Source organism: Mustela putorius, unplaced genomic scaffold (genome assembly GCF_011764305.1).
Source record: "Mustela putorius furo isolate JIRA1106 unplaced genomic scaffold, ASM1176430v1.1 tig00003834_pilon_pilon_pilon, whole genome shotgun sequence".
Classification (NCBI taxonomy): Eukaryota; Metazoa; Chordata; class Mammalia; order Carnivora; family Mustelidae; genus Mustela; species Mustela putorius.
In genome coordinates, this window is record NW_025421987.1 from 31,618,827 (window position 1) to 31,641,121 (window position 22,295).

At 36.9% G+C, this 22,295-nt stretch overlaps 1 protein-coding gene across 4 annotated transcripts in view; it reads left to right on the plus strand.

Moving 5' to 3' along the window:
• The window catches only part of ALCAM (activated leukocyte cell adhesion molecule), a 210,150-nt gene extending 198,353 nt beyond the window's left edge, over nt 1-11,797 (plus strand). For all 4 annotated transcript variants that reach the window (XM_004769105.3, XM_004769104.3, XM_004769107.3 and 1 more), the window contains one exon: nt 11,682-11,797. In XM_004769105.3, coding sequence (XP_004769162.1) covers nt 11,682-11,769 — 88 coding nt within the window. In that variant the 3' untranslated portion in view covers nt 11,770-11,797. The remainder of the gene's footprint in view (nt 1-11,681) is intronic.
• Nucleotides 11,798-22,295: the final 10,498 nt, after the last annotated feature.

Genomic DNA, 22,295 nt, shown 5'->3' on the forward strand with positions numbered 1-22,295 from the left:
TATTACTATTATTAATAATGTAATGTAAGTCTTTCAACTTTGGTGTTCTGCTTGTGTTAGCAATTTTATTTCTTTGCATTTTCATATAAATTTTAGCAACTTGCTAATTTCTACCAAAAAATTAAGAGCTCTGTGGGATTATGGTTGCTTTGAATTTACAGATCAGTTTGAGTAGATTGGAATCTTAAATTTGACCTCTTATTTAGCCTTCTGATATATGAACATCATATATCTCTTCCTTTACTCTCCATTTTTTCTTAGCAATATTTTATAACTTTTAATGTAGATATTGACTTGTCTTAAAATTTATTCTTATGCTTTATGTCCTTTGCAGCAATTATAAGTGCAGTTACTTTTCAGTTTTTATTTTCCATTTTTATAGTAGTATATAAAAACATGATTTTGTATATATATATTTTATAGTAGTATATAAAAACATGACTTTGTTGTTGAAATCTGTACAACCATCATCCTAAATTCACTTGTTAATTCTATAGATTGTTATATAGATTTCTATATAAATAATCATTTCATCTGAAAATAAAGATAATTTTACTTCTTCATTTCCGTTCTGTATGCTTTTTATATTTCGTTTTCTGACTTTACTGCACTCATAGAGACCTCCAATACAATGTTGAACAGAACTGTTGAAATCCTTACATTTCTAATCTTAGAAGGGAACTGCTCAATATTTGCTATTATGTATGATAGTGGCTCTGTGTTTTTCATATGTGCCTATCCAAAGTTAGCCAGAGTGTGAGACTTAGGTACAATCATTCCAACTGCCATGGCTGCCCAAGACTTCTGACCCCAGATGGAAGGAGTTAGGGGTCCAGATACAGAGTTAGAGTTCATTTAAGAAAACCTTCGCTTCTGATAACCAATTGAGATTGAGGGTTTCCCAAAACCATGCTCAGGTTTGATCAATTGCTAGAAATACAGAGTTTCCTGGAACCTAACATACTCACATTTATGTTCATTACAAGTAATGGATATTGGCCAAGGAAGAGAAGTGTAGGGCAGAGTGTGGGAGAATTCCACATACAGAGTTTCCTTTGTCTTCAGGGACCTGTTACTCCGCTGGCATTGGTGTGTGGCAAAAGCATGGAGTAGTGCCAGTCTGAGAAACTCACTTGAGATTGGCTGTGCAGTTTTTACTGGGGCTTGTTTATAGGGCATTACTGATTAACTACTTGTCCATGGTTAAACTCAAATTTCCAGCCTCATCCTTCCTTAGAAATTAGGCTGATATCACATGACCTAAAGCTCTAAACCATATCATTGCTCTTTCGGGTGTGGGCAGCCTTGGGCCATTGGGTGTTGATGGACCTATCCTAAGACATCTTCTCAGCCTAAGCTCTCAATTGTGATTGAAGAGACCCACCAGGAAAAGAAAGCCACTCCTTGCATTCATAGTATTCTATTTAGAGATGATCTCCACCGGAACTGAGGACAAAGCCCAGACGGAACTGAGGACAAAGCCCGGACTGCTTTTGGGGCAAGGCCAAATTCCTTACTACACAATGTCCTTTTACAGGTTAAAGAAATTTTTAAATATTCCTAGATTACTAAGAGTTTTTATCACAAATTACTGTTGAATTTTCTCAAATGCTCTTTCTACATCTATATTACATCACCATTATTTGTACAAAAAATCATACTGTTTTCTTTTATTTTTTATTCTGATAAATTATGTTGATTGATTGTTGGATATTAAATGTCCATTTCATTTCAAGTTGTTGACATTTTTGCAAAAAGAAAAAATACCCAGAATTCCAAGTCTGTAGTGATAACACTTTGTTTTCTAATATTGTGAATTTGTATTTTGTTCCATTATACTCAGTCTTTTTGAAGAATTAATCATTTTCTTAAAATTTTAAGTGACTTTCTTATTTATTTTGTTTTTATTTCTATTGCTTATAATTCAATTTTCATTCTTTTTGCTCTTAGGATTACTATTCTCTTCCAGTTGGAGTTCTCAACTTTCTTTTTTTTTCTAATTTAATGAAGTCAATTAAAAATTTAGATAACTGATATTAGCCCTACTTTCATAACAAAAGCATTTAAATTATGAATTTTATGCTCAGCATTGTGTTAGTTGTATTCCATGAATTTCAGTGTGTTGTATTTTCATATTCACTCAGCTCAAAATGTTTTTGGATTTCCTTTGTGGTTTCTTTGGAGTCATGTAACTCCAAACAGTTTTAAATTCCAAACATTTCTCTGACTTCTGTTTTGTTAAGTCTTTTGAAATGCATTGATACCTATTGTTTTTTGGCCTACCATGCAACCATATGGTATTACCTGGTGAATGCTAGCTGGGCACTTGAAAAAAAATACTAGGTGGTTGATGGATACAATGTTCTATAGCTCTATGTTAGATTAAAGTAGATAATAGTTTGTTTATATCTTCATATCCTAACAGATTTTTTTTTCTCCAAAATATATGAAATCACTTCACTAGTACACTTGTGGTACTAGTGCTAGCTCAGTACTAGTTACTTTGTCATGATTGTGTATATGGGATTTTGGTCCACTATCAGCTTCTGAAATGGGGGCATTACATTCTCTAAATAAGATTGTGTATTTGCCTATTTATTTCTCCTTTTAAGGCGGTCAGTTTTTGTTTTATGTTTTCATTAATGACATACGCTTACAATTGTTATGACTGCCTTATGTATTGCACCTGTTATAACTATGAAATTTCTCGTTACTTCTATAATGTTCCTTGTGTTGAATTTTACATTGCCTGATGTTAATATAGCTATATTGCGTTCATATGCTTACTGTTTACATGTATATCTTTTTCTATCCTTTTTTTTTTTTTTTTTTTTTTTTTTTTTTTTTTTTAAATTTTTTATTTTTTATAAACATATATTTTTATCCCCAGGGGTACAGGTCTGTGAATCACCAGGTTTACACACTTCACAGCACTCACCAAATCACATACCCTCCCCAATGTCCATAATCCCACCCCCTTCTCCCAAACCCCCTCCCCCCGGCAACCCTTAATTTCTATCCTTTTATTTTAGTTTTTCTATCTCTGTATACTTAAAGTATATCTCATATACAATACGATTAATGAAACTATGGCTCTCGAGTTGCTGCCTTACTCTGTAAATAAAGTTTTAGTGGTAGCACAACCATGCTCATTTCTCTACATACTGTTTGTGTTGTTTCACACTATAAGGCCAGTGTTGAAGAGTTGGAACACAAACTATATGGCCTACCAGTCCAAAAATATTTACTATCTGTACCTTCTAGAAAAAAATTTAACCCCTGGAATGTAGCATTTAGTTACTCTGCTTGCTTGTACAGTCTGACAGTCCCTTTTAATTGGAGGATTTAGCCAAGCTACACTTGACTTAAGTATTGACATAATTACATTTAAGACCACCATCTCACTATTTGTTTTCTAGTTGTTCTCTTTTCCTGCTTTGAGTTATTTATATAAGTTTTAATATTACATTTTAATTTCTCTAATGGTCTTTTAACTATACCTCTTCATATTCTTTTATTGTGGTTGCTGTAGGAATTATAATAAAAGCTCTTGGACGCCTGGGTGGCTCAGTGGGTTAAAGCCTCTGCCTTCAGCTCAGGTCATGATCCTGGGGTCCTGGGATCGAGCCCCACATCAGGCTCTCTGCTCGGCAGGGAGCCTGCTTCCCCCTCTCTCTGTCTGCCTCTCTGCCTACTTGTGATCTCTCTGTCAAATAAATAAATAAAATCTTTAAAAAAAATAAAAGTTCTTAATTTACAACAATCTACTCATGTAATAATCAAGAATCCTTGAAGCATTATAAATGTATTAAACTTCTTTCACATAATTATAGTCTGAGGTTTGTAATATATGCAGTCATAATGGATATGACAGCAATAACAAAATGGATGGAAGAAATTAAATGATTACAATTTTTTTTTTTTAAAGATTTTATTTGTCAGAGAGAGAGGGAGAGCACAAGCAGGGGAGTGGCAGGCAGAAGGAGAAGCTGACTTCCTGCTGAGCAAGGAGCCCAATGTGGGACTCTCCCAGGACCTTCGGATCATGACCTGAGCCAAAGGCAGATGCTTAATGGACTGAGCCACACAGGTGTCCCTGAAATTACAATGTTTCAAGGGTCTTGTGCAATGCTGTATATTTCACATTAAATGATTGGTTGTCTTTATAAAAAAATGTTAAATAGTACTTCAATTTTATCACATATGGAAATAATCTGTATTCATTCTTGTACATCTTAGTTTCCACATCGTGTCATTTCCCTTCAACTGAAGAAGTTCCTTTTTAATACTTCTTTTACCATACGTCTGCTAGTGAGGATTTCTCCCAGTTTTCCTTCATCCAATTTAATATCTTTTTTTTTTTTTAATTTATTTACTTGACAGACAGAGATCACAAGTAGGCAGAGAGGCAGGCATAGAGAGAGAGAGAAAGGAGGAAGCAGGCTCCCCGCTGAGCCGAGAGCCCGATACAGTGCTCCACCCCAGGAACCTGGGTTCATGACCGGAGCTGAAGGCAGAGGCTTTAACCCACTGAGCCACCCAGGCGCCCCTAATATGTCTTTATTGTCTTAATTCATAAGGTCTTTTTACTGAATATAAAATTCTGTGTTCCCATTCAGTTTTTCTCTGCTTGACTTAGTTCACTTAGCATAATACCCTCCAGTTCCATCCACATTGATGCAAATGGTAGGTATTCGTCCTTTCTGATGGCTGAGTAATATTCCATTGTATATGTGAAACACATCATTTTTTTTCTTTAAGATTTTATTTGTTTATTTGAGAGAAAGTGCCAGAGAGAAAGGAGGAGCAGAGGGGAGGAGCAAAGACAGAGAGAGAAGTAGACTCCGCACTAAACAGGGAGCCTGATGTGGGACCTTGTCCCAGGACCCTGGGATCATGACCTGTTGAAGGCAGATGCTTAACCGACCAAGACACCCAGGCACCCCTGAAAGACATCATCTTTACCCATTGATCTGTTGAAGTTATATCTTGGCTCCTTCCACAACTAATGAATCATGGAACAGTACAACAAAAACTAGTGATGTAATATATGTTGGCTAATTGAACTTAATAAAAAAAATTCTGGGTTGAGACATTTTTCTTTCAGCATTTTAAAGGTGATTTGTTATCTCTGCTATGCATTTTTTTCCTTGATTAAATCGTGTCATTGTTCCTCTGTGCAGATTTTCTGTTAATACTTCTAAGTCCTTCTCTTTATATTTGCTTTTGGTTAGTTTGATTATGGTATACTTAGGTGTGTTTTTCTCGGACATCAGTAAATCTGGGAATATTTTTCATTGTTTCGTCAAATATGTTTTTTGCCGCATTGTCTTTAGCTTCTTCTTCTGGGATTCCAATTATGCATACATTAGAGTGTTCAGTATTGCCCTACAGGTTGCTGAAGATCTTTCTATCCCTGTCAGCTTAACGCACAGTTTATGGGGGTTTTTTGTCCTCAAGTCACTGAGACTTTCTTCTGCTACCTCCAATCTGATAAGACAATTCAGTGAACTATTCATTATAGTTTTAAGTGGTAGAATTATTTTTGTTTACTTTTTTGCACTGGGATTTCTGTCTGTTCTCTCATTGTCACCACATTTGTCTTTCTGTCATTAAATACGTAATACAATAACTGATTTGAAGTTATTTCCTGCTGCTTCCGAAATCTTTGTCATCCAAAGACATGCTCTGGACTTTGTGTTACACTTTTCTATTCTTCATATGTATGATAACTTCTTTAAGAATTATATATTCATCTTTTGGGGTTGATATGTTGTAGAGATTCTGTGTTCCATTGTATTCTTCTAAAGGATATGGATTGTTTTTCCCAGCAGACAATTAAATTTCTGGCTGATTTCCTTAATTTTGTGAAGGTGACACCTACATTTTATATGGCATGACTGTCTTGGTTGAATACTAGACTCTGCACATGGTCTTTGGTTGGCTTTTCTGAGAAAGATTAAAGACTTTCGTTTGGTGCAATTGAACTCCAAACTATGTTTCTTTGTGTAGATAGTAGTAAAGTCTATGTCACATCTTTAAGCTTTCCAGCTGTTGCTTTCTGCTTGGCTAAGTGAAATTTTTCTCCTCTACACACATGGTTTAGGGATCATCCAAGGTGTTTATTGTGGTTTAAATTCATGTTTGGGATTCTCACCACTCTGGGGCTCTCTTCTTTCTGAGATTTTTCCTCTTTATTTTTAGTATTTATTATAGTTAGCCAATGTCTCACCAGCTGGGAAGTGACTTTTGAAGAAAAATTAAAAGTAGAGCTCACTTAGTATAAGGATCAAATTTCCTTCACTTTCTACTTTCTTTTTGCCACTCTCAAGTGCAGTCGAATAGTTTATTCTTTATTTTTCTGAGAGTTTATAATTGTTATATAATGTAAGGATTAACAAGTGTTTTTTTTTGATTAATGGTACCAGAGCATCTACTAGTCCATACTTTATTTCAAAGTTGTGAAATCATTATGTCCTCAACCTTAACATAACTTTTTTCTTGTCATATGGTACAAAGAAAGTTGAAAAAAATCAAAATTTCAAAATTGATTTGTTACATTGCTAAATTTTTAAATTTAAAAACCTAAAAAATTTTCCTTTTTAGAATATGCATATAGAATATTGACCTTTTTATGTCATTCTAACTAGTGGCTCCAAACAAGTTGGAATTTTCACGTTAAAGGCAAAGAACAGTGGTTAATGAAATGCGTTTGAAAGAAGAAAGAGCAAGAGAGAGAGATAGTTGGGGCGCCCGGGTGGCTCAGTTGTTAAGCATCTGCCTCGGCTCAGGTCATGATCCTAGGGTCCTGGGATCGAGCCCCTCATTGGGCTCCCTGCTCAGAGAGAAGCCTGCCTCCCTCTCTCCCACCCCCCTGCTTGTATTCCCTCTCTCGCTGTGTCTCTCTCAGTCAAATAAATAAATAAAATCTTTTAAAAAAGAGAGATAGTGAAAGGAAAAGTCTAGAGACGGAGGAAAAATCAGAGAGGTGAGAGAAGGCAAGGAGAATAAAAGGAAAAGAGAGAAGATGCTTTGAGACTCATGTGGCTTCCCTTGATGATCACGATAGCTTACTGATTTATAAAAACACGTATTTCTGGATATTTATTAGAATATATAAGTATTTATTAGAATACGTAGTTAGAAGCTATTAGAATAATCAAGGTATGTGATTCTGTATATAATTATTCAGTTTTATTGGAAATGACTGGACTAAGGAATCACTCAAGTACTGTCATTTCAACATAGTATTCTCTATTTTACCTTCTGTAAAAAAGCAGCTGGGTATGTATGGACTTTATATTGGTGAACACTAGTATCATAAGGAAATGCATATGAGATGTAATGAGGTCAGTTAATTCAATTCAATAAAAAAAATGTCCTTTGGTTGCCTGCCATATTCAGTCAGTATATTATATGCTGTTGGTAAAATAGAAATAAAGCATAGTGTTTATTCTCAAGGAGTTTATTCTCAAGTCAAGGAGATGAAAGAGTTTGGCTACATCTTGAACTGTCGTGGGACAGATGGCTTGAGATCTGGGTGGAGACTCTCCAAAGGGAAGAGCTGGATCTTCCTGTGTAGAAGGATTGAAGAAGGGGAGACATACCAGTATCTTAATCAGAAGCCTAAGAGGGCCAAGCCTTAGGAACAGGGGTGAACCAAAGGTAGACTCTTACTAAAACTGCAACTGAGCCTTAACCTAGTTCAAGCCTATCCTGAACTGGATTGGTCCCCACCCTATCTGCTTAACAAAGGAGAAGAGAAACCTTAAGTGATGGAAAATGACATTTTGTGGCATTGCTCTAGTTCATTTATATAGATGGTGTCCTGGGAGATGAAAAGGACTAACTGTGAAAATAGTCAAGAAAATATAATCAATAATCAAGAGAAAAAGTAGACAAGCAGACCCATGCATGATTTGGACTTTGTAGTTAATAAATAGACAAGGACATTAAAGTAACTATAGATAATATATTGAATGTGGAAGAAAAGACAAAGGAGATGAATGAAAAAGAATTAAATTATGTTTCTAAATAACTTAAAATCAAATTGACATTTAGACCAGAAAAATATAGTATTAGAAAATAGGCCTCTGGTGGGTGAATTTAAAAGCAGATTGTTGGGGTGTGCAGTTGGTTAAGTGGCCGACTCTTGGTTTTGACTCAGGTCAGATCTCAGGGTCCTGGGATTGAACCCGGCGTTGGGGTCCATGTTCAGTTGGGAGTCTGCCTCTCCCTCTGTCTGCCACTCTCCTTGCTTGTGCTCTCTCTCTCTCTGACAAATCAGTAAATAAAATCTTTTAAAATATAAAAAAGTAAAAGCAAACTAGCCATAGCAGAACTCAAAAGAAGTAAGCTGTAATACAGATCAATAGAAAACACTTAGACTGAAGGGCAGAAAGGAAAAAAGAATAAGTAAGACACATGAGAGATAAGAAACATGGGGCACATAAGGAAGATCTAACTTATGTATAAGTAATACACTGCAAAGAACAAGAATGCCCATCACGAGTAAAATAAGGAAATAAATCATCATGTGTTTACCCAATCATAAGCTCTGTAGCAATGAGAACAAACAACCTAAAGCTACAATCAACATTGTCTGTGAAGGTCACAAACATTAGTTTGAGTTAAATGACAAGTGGACAGGAATGAATACATGTGGTATGACTCCATTTATATACAAATTAAAAGGACAGGTAAAGCTTTCTTGTGAGACTTCAGGATTGTGGTAACCATTGGAGAGGTGGTCGTGACTGGAAAGGAGCATAACGGGGGTACTTCTGCATCTGCAACTCTTCTGTTTCTTGAGCTGGGTACTGGTGACATTCAAGCATCCACTTTTTGAAAATTCATTGAATTGTATGCTTATGATAGATACATTATCTTGTATGGATGTTAGTCTTCGATCAGACTTTTTATTTTATTTAAAGATTTATTTACTTGACAGAAAGAGAGAGTGTGTGTACTCCTGAGTACGATGGGGAAGGGCAGAGGGAGAGGGAAAGAGAGAATCTGAAGCAGGCTCCACGCTGAGCATGGAGCCCAACACAGGGTTCAGTATCTTAATTCTGAGAGCACAACCTGAGCCTAAACCAAGGGTAGGACACTTAACCAACTGCACCACGTAGGCACCCCCAACGAAACCATATTTTAAAGGATTCATTTTATTTTATTTTATTTTATTCTAATGATTTTTATTTATTTATTTATTTGATAGACAAGCAGGGGAAGCTGCAGGCAGAGGGAGAAGGAGAAGCAGACACCCTGCTGCGCAGAGAGCCCAATGTTGGGGTCTATCCCAGGACCCTGGGCTCGTGACCTGAGCCAAAGGCAACCACTTTAACTGACCGAGCCACCCAGGCACCTCCAAAGGATTCACAGATTTATTTTTAAAAAGAAAATGATTCATAGATCATAGAAAGTCAAAGCTCTGTAAAGAGTCCTTAGAGAACATCCTAATTCACCATCCGTCCATTTTATGGTTGAAGTTACTAAAACTTTATGTTATCATTAAGTAATTTGTTAGCCAAAGAGACTAAACCTCAAATGATCTGTGATACACATAATATGATACATATAATGTAGACAGCATATGTATCTTATACTTTACATAGGAAATTATTTTCTATGTATTTTATTATGTACTATATATTTTCATATAAAATATATGGGAGAGAGAGCGATGCCATCTACTTCATTCTTGCTTTTGCCTGGAAGATACTTATGATAAGGAAGGAAGTTGTATTCACCGTGGTGTACCATTTTACTGCAAGATGGAAAATATTTATGTGATAATATGATATAAGTCAAGACATAAAATGAAACTTACAGCATGTCTTATTTACATTTTTAAATGTCTGTTGTAAAATTCTGTTACACATTTTAGCACTTAGTCATGTTGGCAGAGTTTGGACTTGCTCTCCTGCCTTATGAATGGACTTAGAAGGCTGCAGTTTAAGCTAAACTAAGAATTTTTAAATCACAAATTAAACTTGTGCTAAATATAACGAGTGTCCCAATTTAAATAAGCCATATGTCTTTATCTCACTTGTACATATATCATATACCATTACTTATCTCTTTCTAGTAAAGCTGTGATTCTTAGCAAATGAGTTAAGGAATTCTATTTCAATAATAGAAATACTTTTAGGGGGAAATTAGTAAAAAAAGATTTTTTTAAATAGTAAAAATACTTTTAAGGGAAAAATGGAGTTTTCTCCTCAGCTTCCTCAACACATCTGGAGATAAATATATGTGTGTGTATGTGTGTGTGTGTGTGTATATATATATATATATATATATATATATATATTAAGATAGTAATATTACTAGGGATTATATGGCAGTAATAATTAACTTGAAGTACCATATCCGGGCAGCTCCACTGACATGCGTATAACAGGGAGGAAGGCAGGGAAGGAAGGAAGGAAATGGTACGCTTTTTTTTTTTTTAAGAGTTACTTATTTATTTTAGAGACCGAAAAAGAGGGAGAGAGAATCTGAAGTAGACAGCGGAGAGTGTGGAGCCCAGTGCCGGGTCTCAATCTTGCAACTCCTAAGACCCTGAGCCAAAACCAAGAGTCAGACACTTAACCGAGAGTTTCACCCAAGAACTCCAATGCATCCTTTTGCAATACAGTCAGGATTTCTCCTGAGTCATCCCCAAACCACGGGATATAGCTGATCTCAGCTTTTAAAAGATAGAACCCAGTCATGTGGAACCGTGGCACCCACTTGGGCACTGGTTTTCAAATCGTGGCTTGCTCCAGAGCCACCGGGAGGTCTTGTTAATCAGGCTGCTGGTCCTCTCCCCAGAGTTTTTGTTTTCACTGTTCTGTGGCGGGCCTCAGTTTGCACTTCCGTCCTGTCCCCAGGGGGTGCTAATACTGCCGGTCTAGGGACGCAGTTTGAGAACCACGATGTTAGAGGTGCTCTAGCTTCTGCTGCCAAAGTTCTGTCATAAACTTGCATCACTTTCTAATCTTGCGTTTGATTTATTTGATAAAACAGGGGCACCTGGGTGGCTCAGTGGGTGAAACGTCTGCCTTTGGCTCAGGTCATGAACTCAGGGTCCAGGGATCGAGTCCCACGTCAGGCTTCTTGCTCCATGGGAGCCTGCTTCCTCCCTCTCCCCCTGCTTGTGCATGCACTTTTCTTTCTTGCTTTCTCTGTCAAATAAATAAATAAATAATTTTATTTGATGAAACAATTGATAAACCAAGATATAGGACATTAGTTCAATCTGGATACATAATAGGGAATGTTAAAAGGGAAACGCCCTAATAAAACTCCCTCGGAAAAATTTTGCAGCATGTTTTTACCCAAAAGGAACATTTTGATTATTAAATGATAATTACTTCCCAGAAAGTAGAGAGAAAAATAACCCAGACAAAAACACAACGCGACCAAGTATGTATCATCTGTGTTCAGAATAATCAATTGCTTTTTCTCCTACCATATATTTAATGCAACTCCGCTACCAAGGTAATTGCACTGGAATGTGTTCTGTTCCAGTCGAGGCTCACCGCTGTGGAATTGTTCGCTATAGTGGTCTGCCTGTATTAGATGTAAAATGTTTGCTTTTCAGAGATACATTATGTGAACCCTAAAATTAAGAAGAAAAACAAGGTTAAATTCACATGTGTCAACATAATGATATTTATTTAATCTTCCTACAGGACTGCATCAAAACATGTTAACAAGGACCTTGGTAATCTGGAGGAAAACAAAAAGTTAGAAGAAAACAATCACAAAACAGAAGCCTAAGAGAGAAACTGTTCTAATTGTTGTCCAGGTGGGTAGGCTGTGTGAGGTTTCTAGAAGTAATTCCCAGGCGAATGTCACATATCCCACGAGAGAAAAGGTAAAACCTTGACATTAAGTCACTACAGAATTGCAGCTTTCAAAACAGGAGGAGAGTTCCTCCAGAGGACACTTTGTGGTAAGTCAGAAAGGTGTTCTCATTAGAATGGAATCTCAACGGTCTCCCCAACCTCCAAAAAATAACCATTATCCTCTGAATAATTAAAGTCAATCTTGAGATTGTAACATTCAATTAGCATTTTGTATTCTAAGGCCAAAAATTTTGCTGAGCGCAAAGAAGCTTAATTTTATAAATTGATATTTTGCTTGGATGAGAGCTAATTCTATTACTTCAAATTTATTTTAAAAAGCAATTAGAGTAACTTTTAAATATAAAAATTTTAATCTAGGGATTTAATACTTACAGGTGTCCGTGTATATATGCAGCCATTTCTCAGACTATTTTCCTGAGAAGCCTAACAAATTTGTGTAGACCCTTAAACACTTCTGCAGATAGTATGTATATTATATGTGTGTTGCCATATATGTATCTACATGTGCACATATATGTATGTGTATAATGTATATATTAATGCTACATATATTGCATATATTTATATGTAATAGCTATATGAGTATTATTTTTAAAGACAGTCTGAGAAAGAAGCCTTCCATGGTATTGCCACTTGGATTTTGAGCTTTTCATTTTTATTTATGTTCTCTTGAGCCAACCAAAAAGAGAAGCCATTTGAACAAATGATTTTGTGTGTCTTTGAGAATAACTGTTGCTGTAGCTTGCTCCTTTGATGTAAAAATCCCCAACAACCACAGTGAAACTTTGGTTCATTATAAGTAAAGCACAAGTAACGATTTGAGTGGGTCACCCAAGGGAGGAAGTATGGGAAAGAATTATAATTGGAAGGATGCACACAGGAAAAAAAAAAAAAAAGAATAATTGCAATAAGAAATTTTTAAAATCTGAAAACCAGGACCTCAAATGGATTGGGTGAAAGAAGTAAGAATTTGGTTCCTTCCCCTCATCCTGCTGTCCATTGGAGGCCAAGTAGGCAACATCCCTGCCTGATTATTTTTTTTTTCCTGCCTCTGTAGAGTTTATTCCTCAGTCCTTTTTAAACATAGATTTTGCCTTCTATTTTCTTCAAAATTAGATAGAGTGAATTTTCAAAGAAAAATTAAGCTTAAAGACAAAACCTACAGAATGAAATATTTTCCTGAAAAACCCTCTAATCTTCATATGAATTCAGCAATTTTCACAAAAATAAAGACACTCAGCAACTCCAAAAAATTATCTGTAGAAGAGCTACAACAATGCCTGAGACTACAGATGGGTTTATGAAAGGCTCCTGTAACATAATTTCTAACACTTTTAGTACAAAGCATCTGTTGATGGTGAAAAATGATCACTATGGTAACTTAACTAAATTGTGTTTTTTTTCATCATTTCAGAGAAAAAAACTATATAGACCAATTGAAGCATGAACGTGGATTGTATTTAATACATATACAAAGACATTGACAGCAATTCATGGTTCAAGTATTAAGCAGTTCATTCTACCAAGCTGTCACAGGATTTTAGAGAATTATCTCAAGTAAAACAATGAAATGAAATTACAAACAAAAACAAGTTTTGGCAGCCATGATAATAGGTCATATATTGTGTTTGGTTTGATTTTTTTTTTTCTGTAAATGTCTGCACTGAGGATTTCTTTTTGGTTTGCCTTTTATGTAAATTTTTTACGTAGCTATTTTTATACACTGTAAGCTTTGTTCTGGGAGTTGCTGTTAATCTGATGTATAATGTAATGTTTTTATTTCAATTGTTTATATGGGTAATCTGAGCAGGTACATTTCTGATTCTGATTGCTATCGGTAATGCCCCCAAATTTTCTCGCAAGCACCTAAATCCCAAAGGTGGCAGCTTGCGAAGACTGGGGACGCACACATTGTTCTATTCGAAAGCTGTGATTTATTATCACAAGGGAGGGAGAGGCAGAGTCAGCCTGATAAGCTGCAGATGAATTGATTCTGCGCATGCGCCACCCGGTGACTCTTGGAAGTAAGTCACACATGCATATGGACGCAGATACACAGTAATGGTACTCCCAAACTGACAATTTTGCCTATTCTAAACAAGACATAACACAGAATTTGGGTAGCACTTACCTTTAGAGACACCTGCTAATAAATTATTTTCTGTCAAAAGAAAAAAAAAACAATGTGTGAGAGACCATTTGGAAAAATCATGGAGAACATTCCCATTTTCACAGATCACAATGTAAATCACTAATTAAAAATTGGTGTTAAATCCTTTGGGTTATCCACTGCCTTAAAATTATACCTATTTCCTTTAAAAAAGATATCAGTCAGAATTGGAGATTTTTAACAGTGGTCATTATCAAAGCTGTGTTATTTTCCACAGAATATAGAATATATATTTTTTTCGTGTGTGTTTTTGTTAACTACGCTACAGATACTGAATGCACCTTGAGATAATTTAGTGTTTTTAACTGGTACATAATTTATCAAGCAGTACATGAAAGTGTAATAATAAAATGTCTATGTATCTTTAGTTACATTCAAATTTGTAACTTTATAAACATGTTTTATGCTTGAGGAACTTTTTAGGGTGGTAGTATAAATTGGAAACTTTTTGAAGTAGACTGGATAAAGGCCAATAGCTACTTGTGACTAGACTTTTAAACTTTGCTCTTTCAAGCAGAAGCCTGGTTTCTGGGAGAACTCTGCACAGCCATTTTTGTCCCAGGATTTACGTAACTTTACAGGGGAAAAAAAAAAAATGAACATCAGATTTCCAGGTAAAAAACTATTCTTTCGGAGGAAAAGGAAAACTGGTGTTTGTTTTTTTAGACTGATGGGATACAAAATTATGAAGGCAATTAAAATAAATGGAAGATAAAGTCAGAAGGAGATTGGGAATAATATTTGGCCACTTCTGCATTATTTAGAAACACATGTTAATTGTACATTTAGTAAACTGTTTATTGTTCTGAGCAGTAGTGACTCAGTTTAATAAAAGCTTCCTGTAGTGCATTGATATGGATTAAATACATAAAATATCCTATTAGACTCAATGCTGTATAAAATATTATGGGGGAAAAGAAAATATGTTACTTTGCCTCTAAACTTAGATTTATTGAAGTTTTATTTGGCAGGAAAAAAATTGAAACTTGGTCAATATTTAAACCAAAGTGAAAGGGGAAAAACCAAAGTTATTTGTTCTGCATGGCTCAGCCATTCTGTTATCTCTGTAAATACTGTGATTTCTTTTTTTTTCTTTTCTCTTTAGAATTTTGTTAAAGAAATTCTAAAATTTTTAAACACCTGCTTTCCACAATAAACCATGAACACTAAAATGAAGTTACTTCCCTTTAAATATTTTTTCTTTTTTCTTTTGGTGTGGGAGATCAAAGATTCAAAGTCTAACTCCTAAGATATATTTACAGAAAGAAGCAATGTCACAACAGAGAGGGTAATACTACAATTATTTCTTGGCTTCCACTTGCTATAGTTAACTAAGTCCAGAATCAGCTGTCAGAACCTAGAGAGCAGAACCTTCAAAACTCAGAGCTCTGGACGGAAAGCAGAAAGTTTGCCAGGGAAAAAGCGGACAGCATTATCACTGTTGAATCAATGCCTGAATAAAAAGCGGTTTATTTACGTAATGGCAGCCGGACGCACATCGAGGCTGGGAAGGAAGATAATGCACAATCCACAACTTCTGAGGTTGCATCTCTCCAGCTTAACTCTTTGGCAACAAGGAGACAGGTTTTGCCAGTTCAAGTTTCACTTCCTATCTGTGATTACAGGAATTGTATGTGGAAATGGATTAACATACCCGTCTATGCCTAAAAGATAATAAAAATGAAATACGTCTTCACATCTCTCTCATAGTCGTCTTCTTTTTGTCTAAACTAGGCTGTCTATGTGTAGAAAGCCGTTGTCTTTATTAAAGAGGGGCCAAAACTCACTGTGACTCTTCATAGCTCCGGGCAGGGAATGCAGCAAAATAAAATCACCTGCGCCTTCCTATTATGTCAGGCGGACCCCCTTATCTTAAATTGGCAGACCCCCTTATCTAGATTTCAACAGTGATTGGTTCTGTAATGTATGTGTTTCTGTCTTCAGTGGTAGGAGTGTACTTTCGTGGGTTTCACATGTGGCTGTCCTAGAAACTTAATTAAGAGGACACTCCTATTTCTTCACTTCCACCATTAACACACCATTCAGCTTGCCCTTTGGAATTACCTAGGCATGAACTTTCATAAAAATGCTTTCCCTTCAAAATAAGATAAAGCCAGCCGTGTATACCTCAGAGGAAGAGATCAATATTTATTGAGCCAATATTGTGTACTAGGGCCATCCCTACATTATCTTATTTAATCCTTAATAGTTGTAAATAGTATTAAATAGTCTCCCAGTTAATAGCTGAAAACTAAAGCTTAGAGAGGTTCCATAACTCTCAAATACATTTATTTGGTAAGTTGGATATTAAACCTCACCTGATTCTAAAGGTCATGCTCGTCCTAGTCTACTGTAGTCCCCACATTTCTTTAATAAATGCGTCTTTTCATAAAATGCAAAATTGGGAAATACCGATACATGAAAGGGTTATATCATCTTTAAAGAATTATTCTCAGATGTTCAAATCATATAATAGGCCAATACATAATTTTTCAACTGTATTTGGGTGATTGGATGTTTTATTAGACATAATTATATATGTGTATGTTTAAAGCATCTGTTTAAAGGTGTTGTGACATACATTGCACATATACATGTGATGAAAGGGTCACATTACATTTTTAAGCATACACATATTTCTGTCATACACTACGTACTATGAGACAGGTGTTTTGTTCATGTCTTATTTACATGGTTTCATTTTGATCCACTCAACATCCTGCCACAGGAGGCACTGTCTCCCTTTTACAGATGAAGACAAAGTAACTTTATCTGCGATCACAGTCGGGGGGCGATTGAAGCAAGACCTATGCTCAAGTCCAAGTGCTAGTCGCTGTATTGTTTATTATCTCTATTAGAAGAACAAACCTCCCTCTGTGCTTGGGGAGGGTACCAAAAAGATAGATTTATATTAAATGACCTACTTGATTCCCTTAAGTAACGAATGTCAATCATATGTAAAGTAATATGACTGTATTTGAGAGAAGGAGGGAGAGCACAAGCTGGGGGAACTGGAGGGAGAAAGTGAGGGAGAAGCAGACTCCCCGCTGACCAGGAACCTGGGATCATGGCCCGAGCCAAAGGCAGATACTTAACCCACTAGGTCACCCAGGGGCTCCTCATAAAAAATATTTTAAAAACACATTGTATTGGGGAAATACGAAGTCAGAAAAGAAGCTCCTTTTTCCCAAGCATGCTGTCTTCACCTAGTCATCATCCTTATTGTAATCTAATTTTCTTCCCCAAATCTGTTCTTCTCTCATTTTCCCTTATAAATGCTCCTCAGATGCACAAATAGGCATTGGAGAATGAGGCCGCCGGCATACAGCACCAAAAGCAGATTCCGTTCTCCAGTTATCTATCTTGTTCCTTTTTATTAGCTAGCTCTGGAGAAGGTTTCACCTTGTGATGGCCGAGCAGCTGAATGAGAGAAAAGATGTCAGTTACTTATGTGTATGTATGTGCATGGGTGTGCACGCCTTGTGGGCTCTTCTATCCGATTTTTCTGAAGGACTACAAAATTTTTTTAAATAGCAGCTAGGCGGTTAAAATAATCATGATATTTGATGACAGGCACTCATAAGTGTAACAAACAGGTACAGTAGCACATAGTGCACTCAACAGTTGCAATGAAATTTGTATGAGTGAACTTAATTGTATAAAGTCTATACTACAGAGAAATAAATGAGGGTCTCGACATCACAGAGACTTGAAATAAATTAGTAGATTCTTTGGGACAATTTGCATTATCAGAGAGCAGAAGCTGTGGTCTCCAGAAGGTATAGCATTTGATAAAATGTGCCATTAGAAGCTGGCAACAACTCAATTTGGACTATTTGTGAGATAATCAAAATGAAATCTCAACTTCTCCTGCAAATTTTTTTTTCTGATTATTTTCTCCCAGGTATGTCAGGATAAATTGAGCTTCAATTAGCAATTTAAATTGATGGTTTGATTCATATACCACCTGAGATGTTCATTTCCACAGAAATAATACTTACAATTTGCACAGTCCTATATGTTCTTTGAATTCTCATCAGTAAGAAAACCACATTATTAGTGAAATAAGATGTAGTTACTGCTTGGAAATTGATTCACAGCACTCTCCTTGGAATGGCTCGTTAAGGAAATGGAATATTTCTGTTAAGGAGAGGTTTATGTCTAAATATAAGAGTCATTCCTTGGATGCTGAACTGTTACTAAAAACTCAATTTACTCAGAAAATTTTGGTTTCTACATTGTTGGCAATAACACTAAGTTACTTGTTCTTAGATTGATTAGCTTATTCATCAAAAACTTTAAAATAGTCTTTGTATCAAAAGTCAAATAGACATTACCTATTGTAGAATTTGATTCCAAGAGCATAGATTATTTTTAAAAACATTAGCAAGTTCATTTGCGGGAGTAATCTTCTGTGACTTTTCTTAATTTAGAGAGCTTTGTTTTTCCTACATAATAGTTGTGTATAAGCTATTTAAAAGATGATGGGTTTTTGGTCACATTGGCAACACCACAAGAGCAACAGATAGCCCTTACCCCATGTTCCTAACTAGTATGTTTCCAGATAAATACAATTAAATAGTTGTCAGTAGTGTCATTGTTACTCTTTCATTATTTTAGAGGGGGTGGGACAGAGGGAGAGGGAAAGAGAGGAGAATCTCAAGGAAACTCTTTGCTGAACACAGAGCTCTACAGGGTATGGGGCTCGATCTCACAACCCTGGGATCATAACCTGAACTGAAATTAAGAATAGGAGGCTTAACCAACTGAGCCACCCAGACACCCCACTCTCATTCTTTTAATTTTTCTTAAATGTAATAAAATGTAATTAAGTTTTTAAAATATTAACTATGTAGTTCACAGTTAACACCACGGAACTCATTATATTTTTTCTTGTCCTGATGGTAATGCAATGTGTGCAATCAGAGGGTTGTGCAGATTTATCGATACTAATGCTGTTGTTGTCTTTGTGGAATTTCTGCAAAATAGATGGAGTAAAATTTACATGAATCCCTTCAGTACCATTGCCCAGTGACTCTTGGCATAACACTGAAGAGAAACTGGCAGGGAGGCACTTTCTGCTGGTTCAGCTCCATTGTGTCCTACTCTTACTGTTGGAAGTAGGGTGTGTATGTAGATACAGGTTGGGGGTTAGGAAATCTGCTTCTCAATTTCTCCTTTAAAATGATTTTCCAAGCATTTGATCCCAGTAGTTGGGAGCAAAGTCAAATGGGCTTTACCAAAATAGTGTACATTACAATTTAGAAATGATGGACCAGGGGCACCTGGGTGGCTCAGGGGGTTAAGCCTCTGCCTTCGGCTCAGGGCATGGTCTCAGGGTCCTGGGATCGGGCCCCGCATCAGGCTCTTTGCTCAGCGGGAAACCTGCTTCCCTCTCTCTCTCTCTGCCTGTTGCTCTGCCTCCTTATGATCTCTGTCAATTAAATAAATAAATAAATCTTTTAAAAAAGAAATGATGGACCTGACCGGAGCCTTGAAAGTTTGGAAAATTGAATGACACAGAGTGCTGTTTATTTATGATTCGGTTCCCCAGGACTTAAGTTTTCAGAAAAAAAGCACCTATGTCAGTAATTACAACTAACTGACCTTTTGTTCAAAGATGACTTTGTGTGATGAAGCATGTCAGTCACAGTTCACACAGTCTTTGATTTTGTCCTTGGCTCATATTTTCTTCTTAGAAGCCACTCAAGCTGTAGCACAGTATGGGCCCTCTCCTTCCATCCCACTCTATATGTGAGAAGATGCTTCCTAAAGTTAAATGTTTTTGCAAAAAACATCCTGTTCCTGTATCTTTTGTGGTCTGTTTGTTGTGTTAGATATCCTAATTCTCTGCCCTTAACCTGTCTCCATACACTTCGCATATGTCTTTGCAGTTTTCCCCACAAAATGTCAGACCGTATTTTTTCCACCCCTGACATTAGGTTCAGCCACATAAAATAAAAGCCAATAAAATCATGTGGAAGTGACACTTCTGTAGTTAGGAGACTATGCTTTGAGTGGCCTACCATGTTTCTTCTTGCCCTCTTACGCTGTCATTGCTCAGTCATTGCTGTGAGAGGGACAAGTTAAGGCAAGCCTCTTAATACCAGAAGGAGGTTGAGGACACACAGAGCAGGATGTAAGCCACTGAGTTTTGATAATGTTTTTAGGCAACAAGAGATAACTGGCATACCTCTTCAGGGGCAACTGAGTTTCCTTGTTGGCTTATTAGGTCAGGATAATATCAAGAACAGTCCTTCCACAAAAAGCCAGACACATTTTATTAGAGCTGTGACAATTAGACTTCAGTGCTTTGGAAATGTTTCTCTCTTTCCAGAGCTCCCTGGGGCCAGCATTCACTACCCAGGACCCCCAGACCCTCTATATGCTATTACGTATACTTCGGTGTTGACATGTAAGAATTGTTTGTAGTACTGCCAGGTAGCTATTTGGAGATCTTTCTTAACTCTATGAATCATACACAAGTCTCTTGGCAGATGGGACACATTATGTGTTCTGTCTGGCTCTGGTCTGCATTTGTCCTTTTTCATTGTTGTGAAAGTTCAGCATTCAAGACAGGTTCTTGTAATTGCTCTTTCTGTATGCCCACATAATTACATGCCAATACCTTTCCCCAAATTAGGAATTATATTCAGACTGGATATTCCACTGACACCACATTCCTCACAAATGTCAGAGTCTCTTTAAAAATATTCTCAGCTCAAAAGGCCTAATTAGGTTTTCAGTAATTCATGTCATTGGTCATTAGGACAGTCATACAAATCAGCAGGCTCTCAGGTGCTGAGGCACTAAATGGGAAAGTGAATCTAAAAGATCATGGGCAACAACCTAAAAGAAAGCAGAAATTTTCTCACTGCTTTCGTTAACCTATTTCTCTCTTTTTTTTTTTTTTTAGATTTTATTTATTTATTTGACAGAGGTCACAAGTAGGCAGAGACGTAGGCCGAGAGAGAGAGAGAGAGAGAGAGAGAGAGAGGAGGAAGCAGGCTCCTTGCTGAGCAGAGAGCCTGATGCAGGCGGGGCTCAATCCCAGGACCTTGAGATCATGACCTGAGCCAAAGGCAGAGGCTTTAACCCACTGAGCCACCCAGGCGTCCTCATTAACCTATTTCTTATGTTTTCACATTTTAGGCATAAATTCTTTAGACCTATGCAATTGCTCAATAGGAAGTTTCAGTGTAAGGAGAAGGAAATATGGATGGGGCTACTTACAAAACAATCAGGGAGATGTTATTAAACACACCTACACATACACCCTCACCCAATCTTCCTGCAAGCCATGCAAGTGCTGGCTATCCACTGCATCCTGGGTGCAATGGAGCAGGTATAGTGGTGTGAGCACAGAGGGGGGTACTTTGTTTTTTTGTGTCCCCCAAATGGCATAAGACATTTTTGAGGGACAAGTGTGCTTGTTGGTTTAATGGAAAAATTACAGTCTTCAGAAACGAGTAGACCTTACATGGATTTCCAAATGGGATCTGCAATTTATTAGCCGCGAGGCCTTGAACATCACACCAAAACCCTCGCCGACGGAGTAGATGGCCGGGTCAGGGTGTGACAAAAGCAACGGGACCACAGTGCCTTCTGTGGAGCGGGCAGTCCACATACAGCGTTCATCTTATTTTGTCCTTTTCTGCCGCAGTTAGCAAGAATGTGCGCAGACATGGCCCCGTGTAGGTACGGTGGATGGGGTGCTGTCGGAGGTCACACCGCCTCTTTCGGTTCCGTCAGTTTAGCTACTTGCTGCCTTTGTATCTCAGCCTGTTGCCCCTCTGTGGCCTGGGACGTTATGGTGGAGAGAAGCTCATCGTAATAAAAACTTGAAACAAACAGCTTTAAATATCCCCTGAAGCCGGAGACCTTAAGGCCATCGGCAAGTAAGAAACCTTCCTACCTTTGTAGTTTGTAGGAAACTACAAAATAAGTTTTTTTCCTTTTGAGTATCTGCTTCTGTAGACTGAGAGTTATTGAGTGGACAATACAATGACCAAGACAATTGCTAATTTTTCCTCTTTTATAACGTGTGTACCTCAGCTTAATAAGGAAAAACGATCATTTGCACTGCGGAGTCCATAAATGGATTGTTTAGGCTCTTGGAAGCAACCAGGTGTTTGTAGGCAAGAACTATGTTAGGGGTAATCTCATTTCACTTTTCTCCCTTTTTGTGGGTCTTACACACGCACTGCCAAATACAGAATGACGCAAATTATCTGATCACCACTACATCTAATGAGATGAGCTTTCTA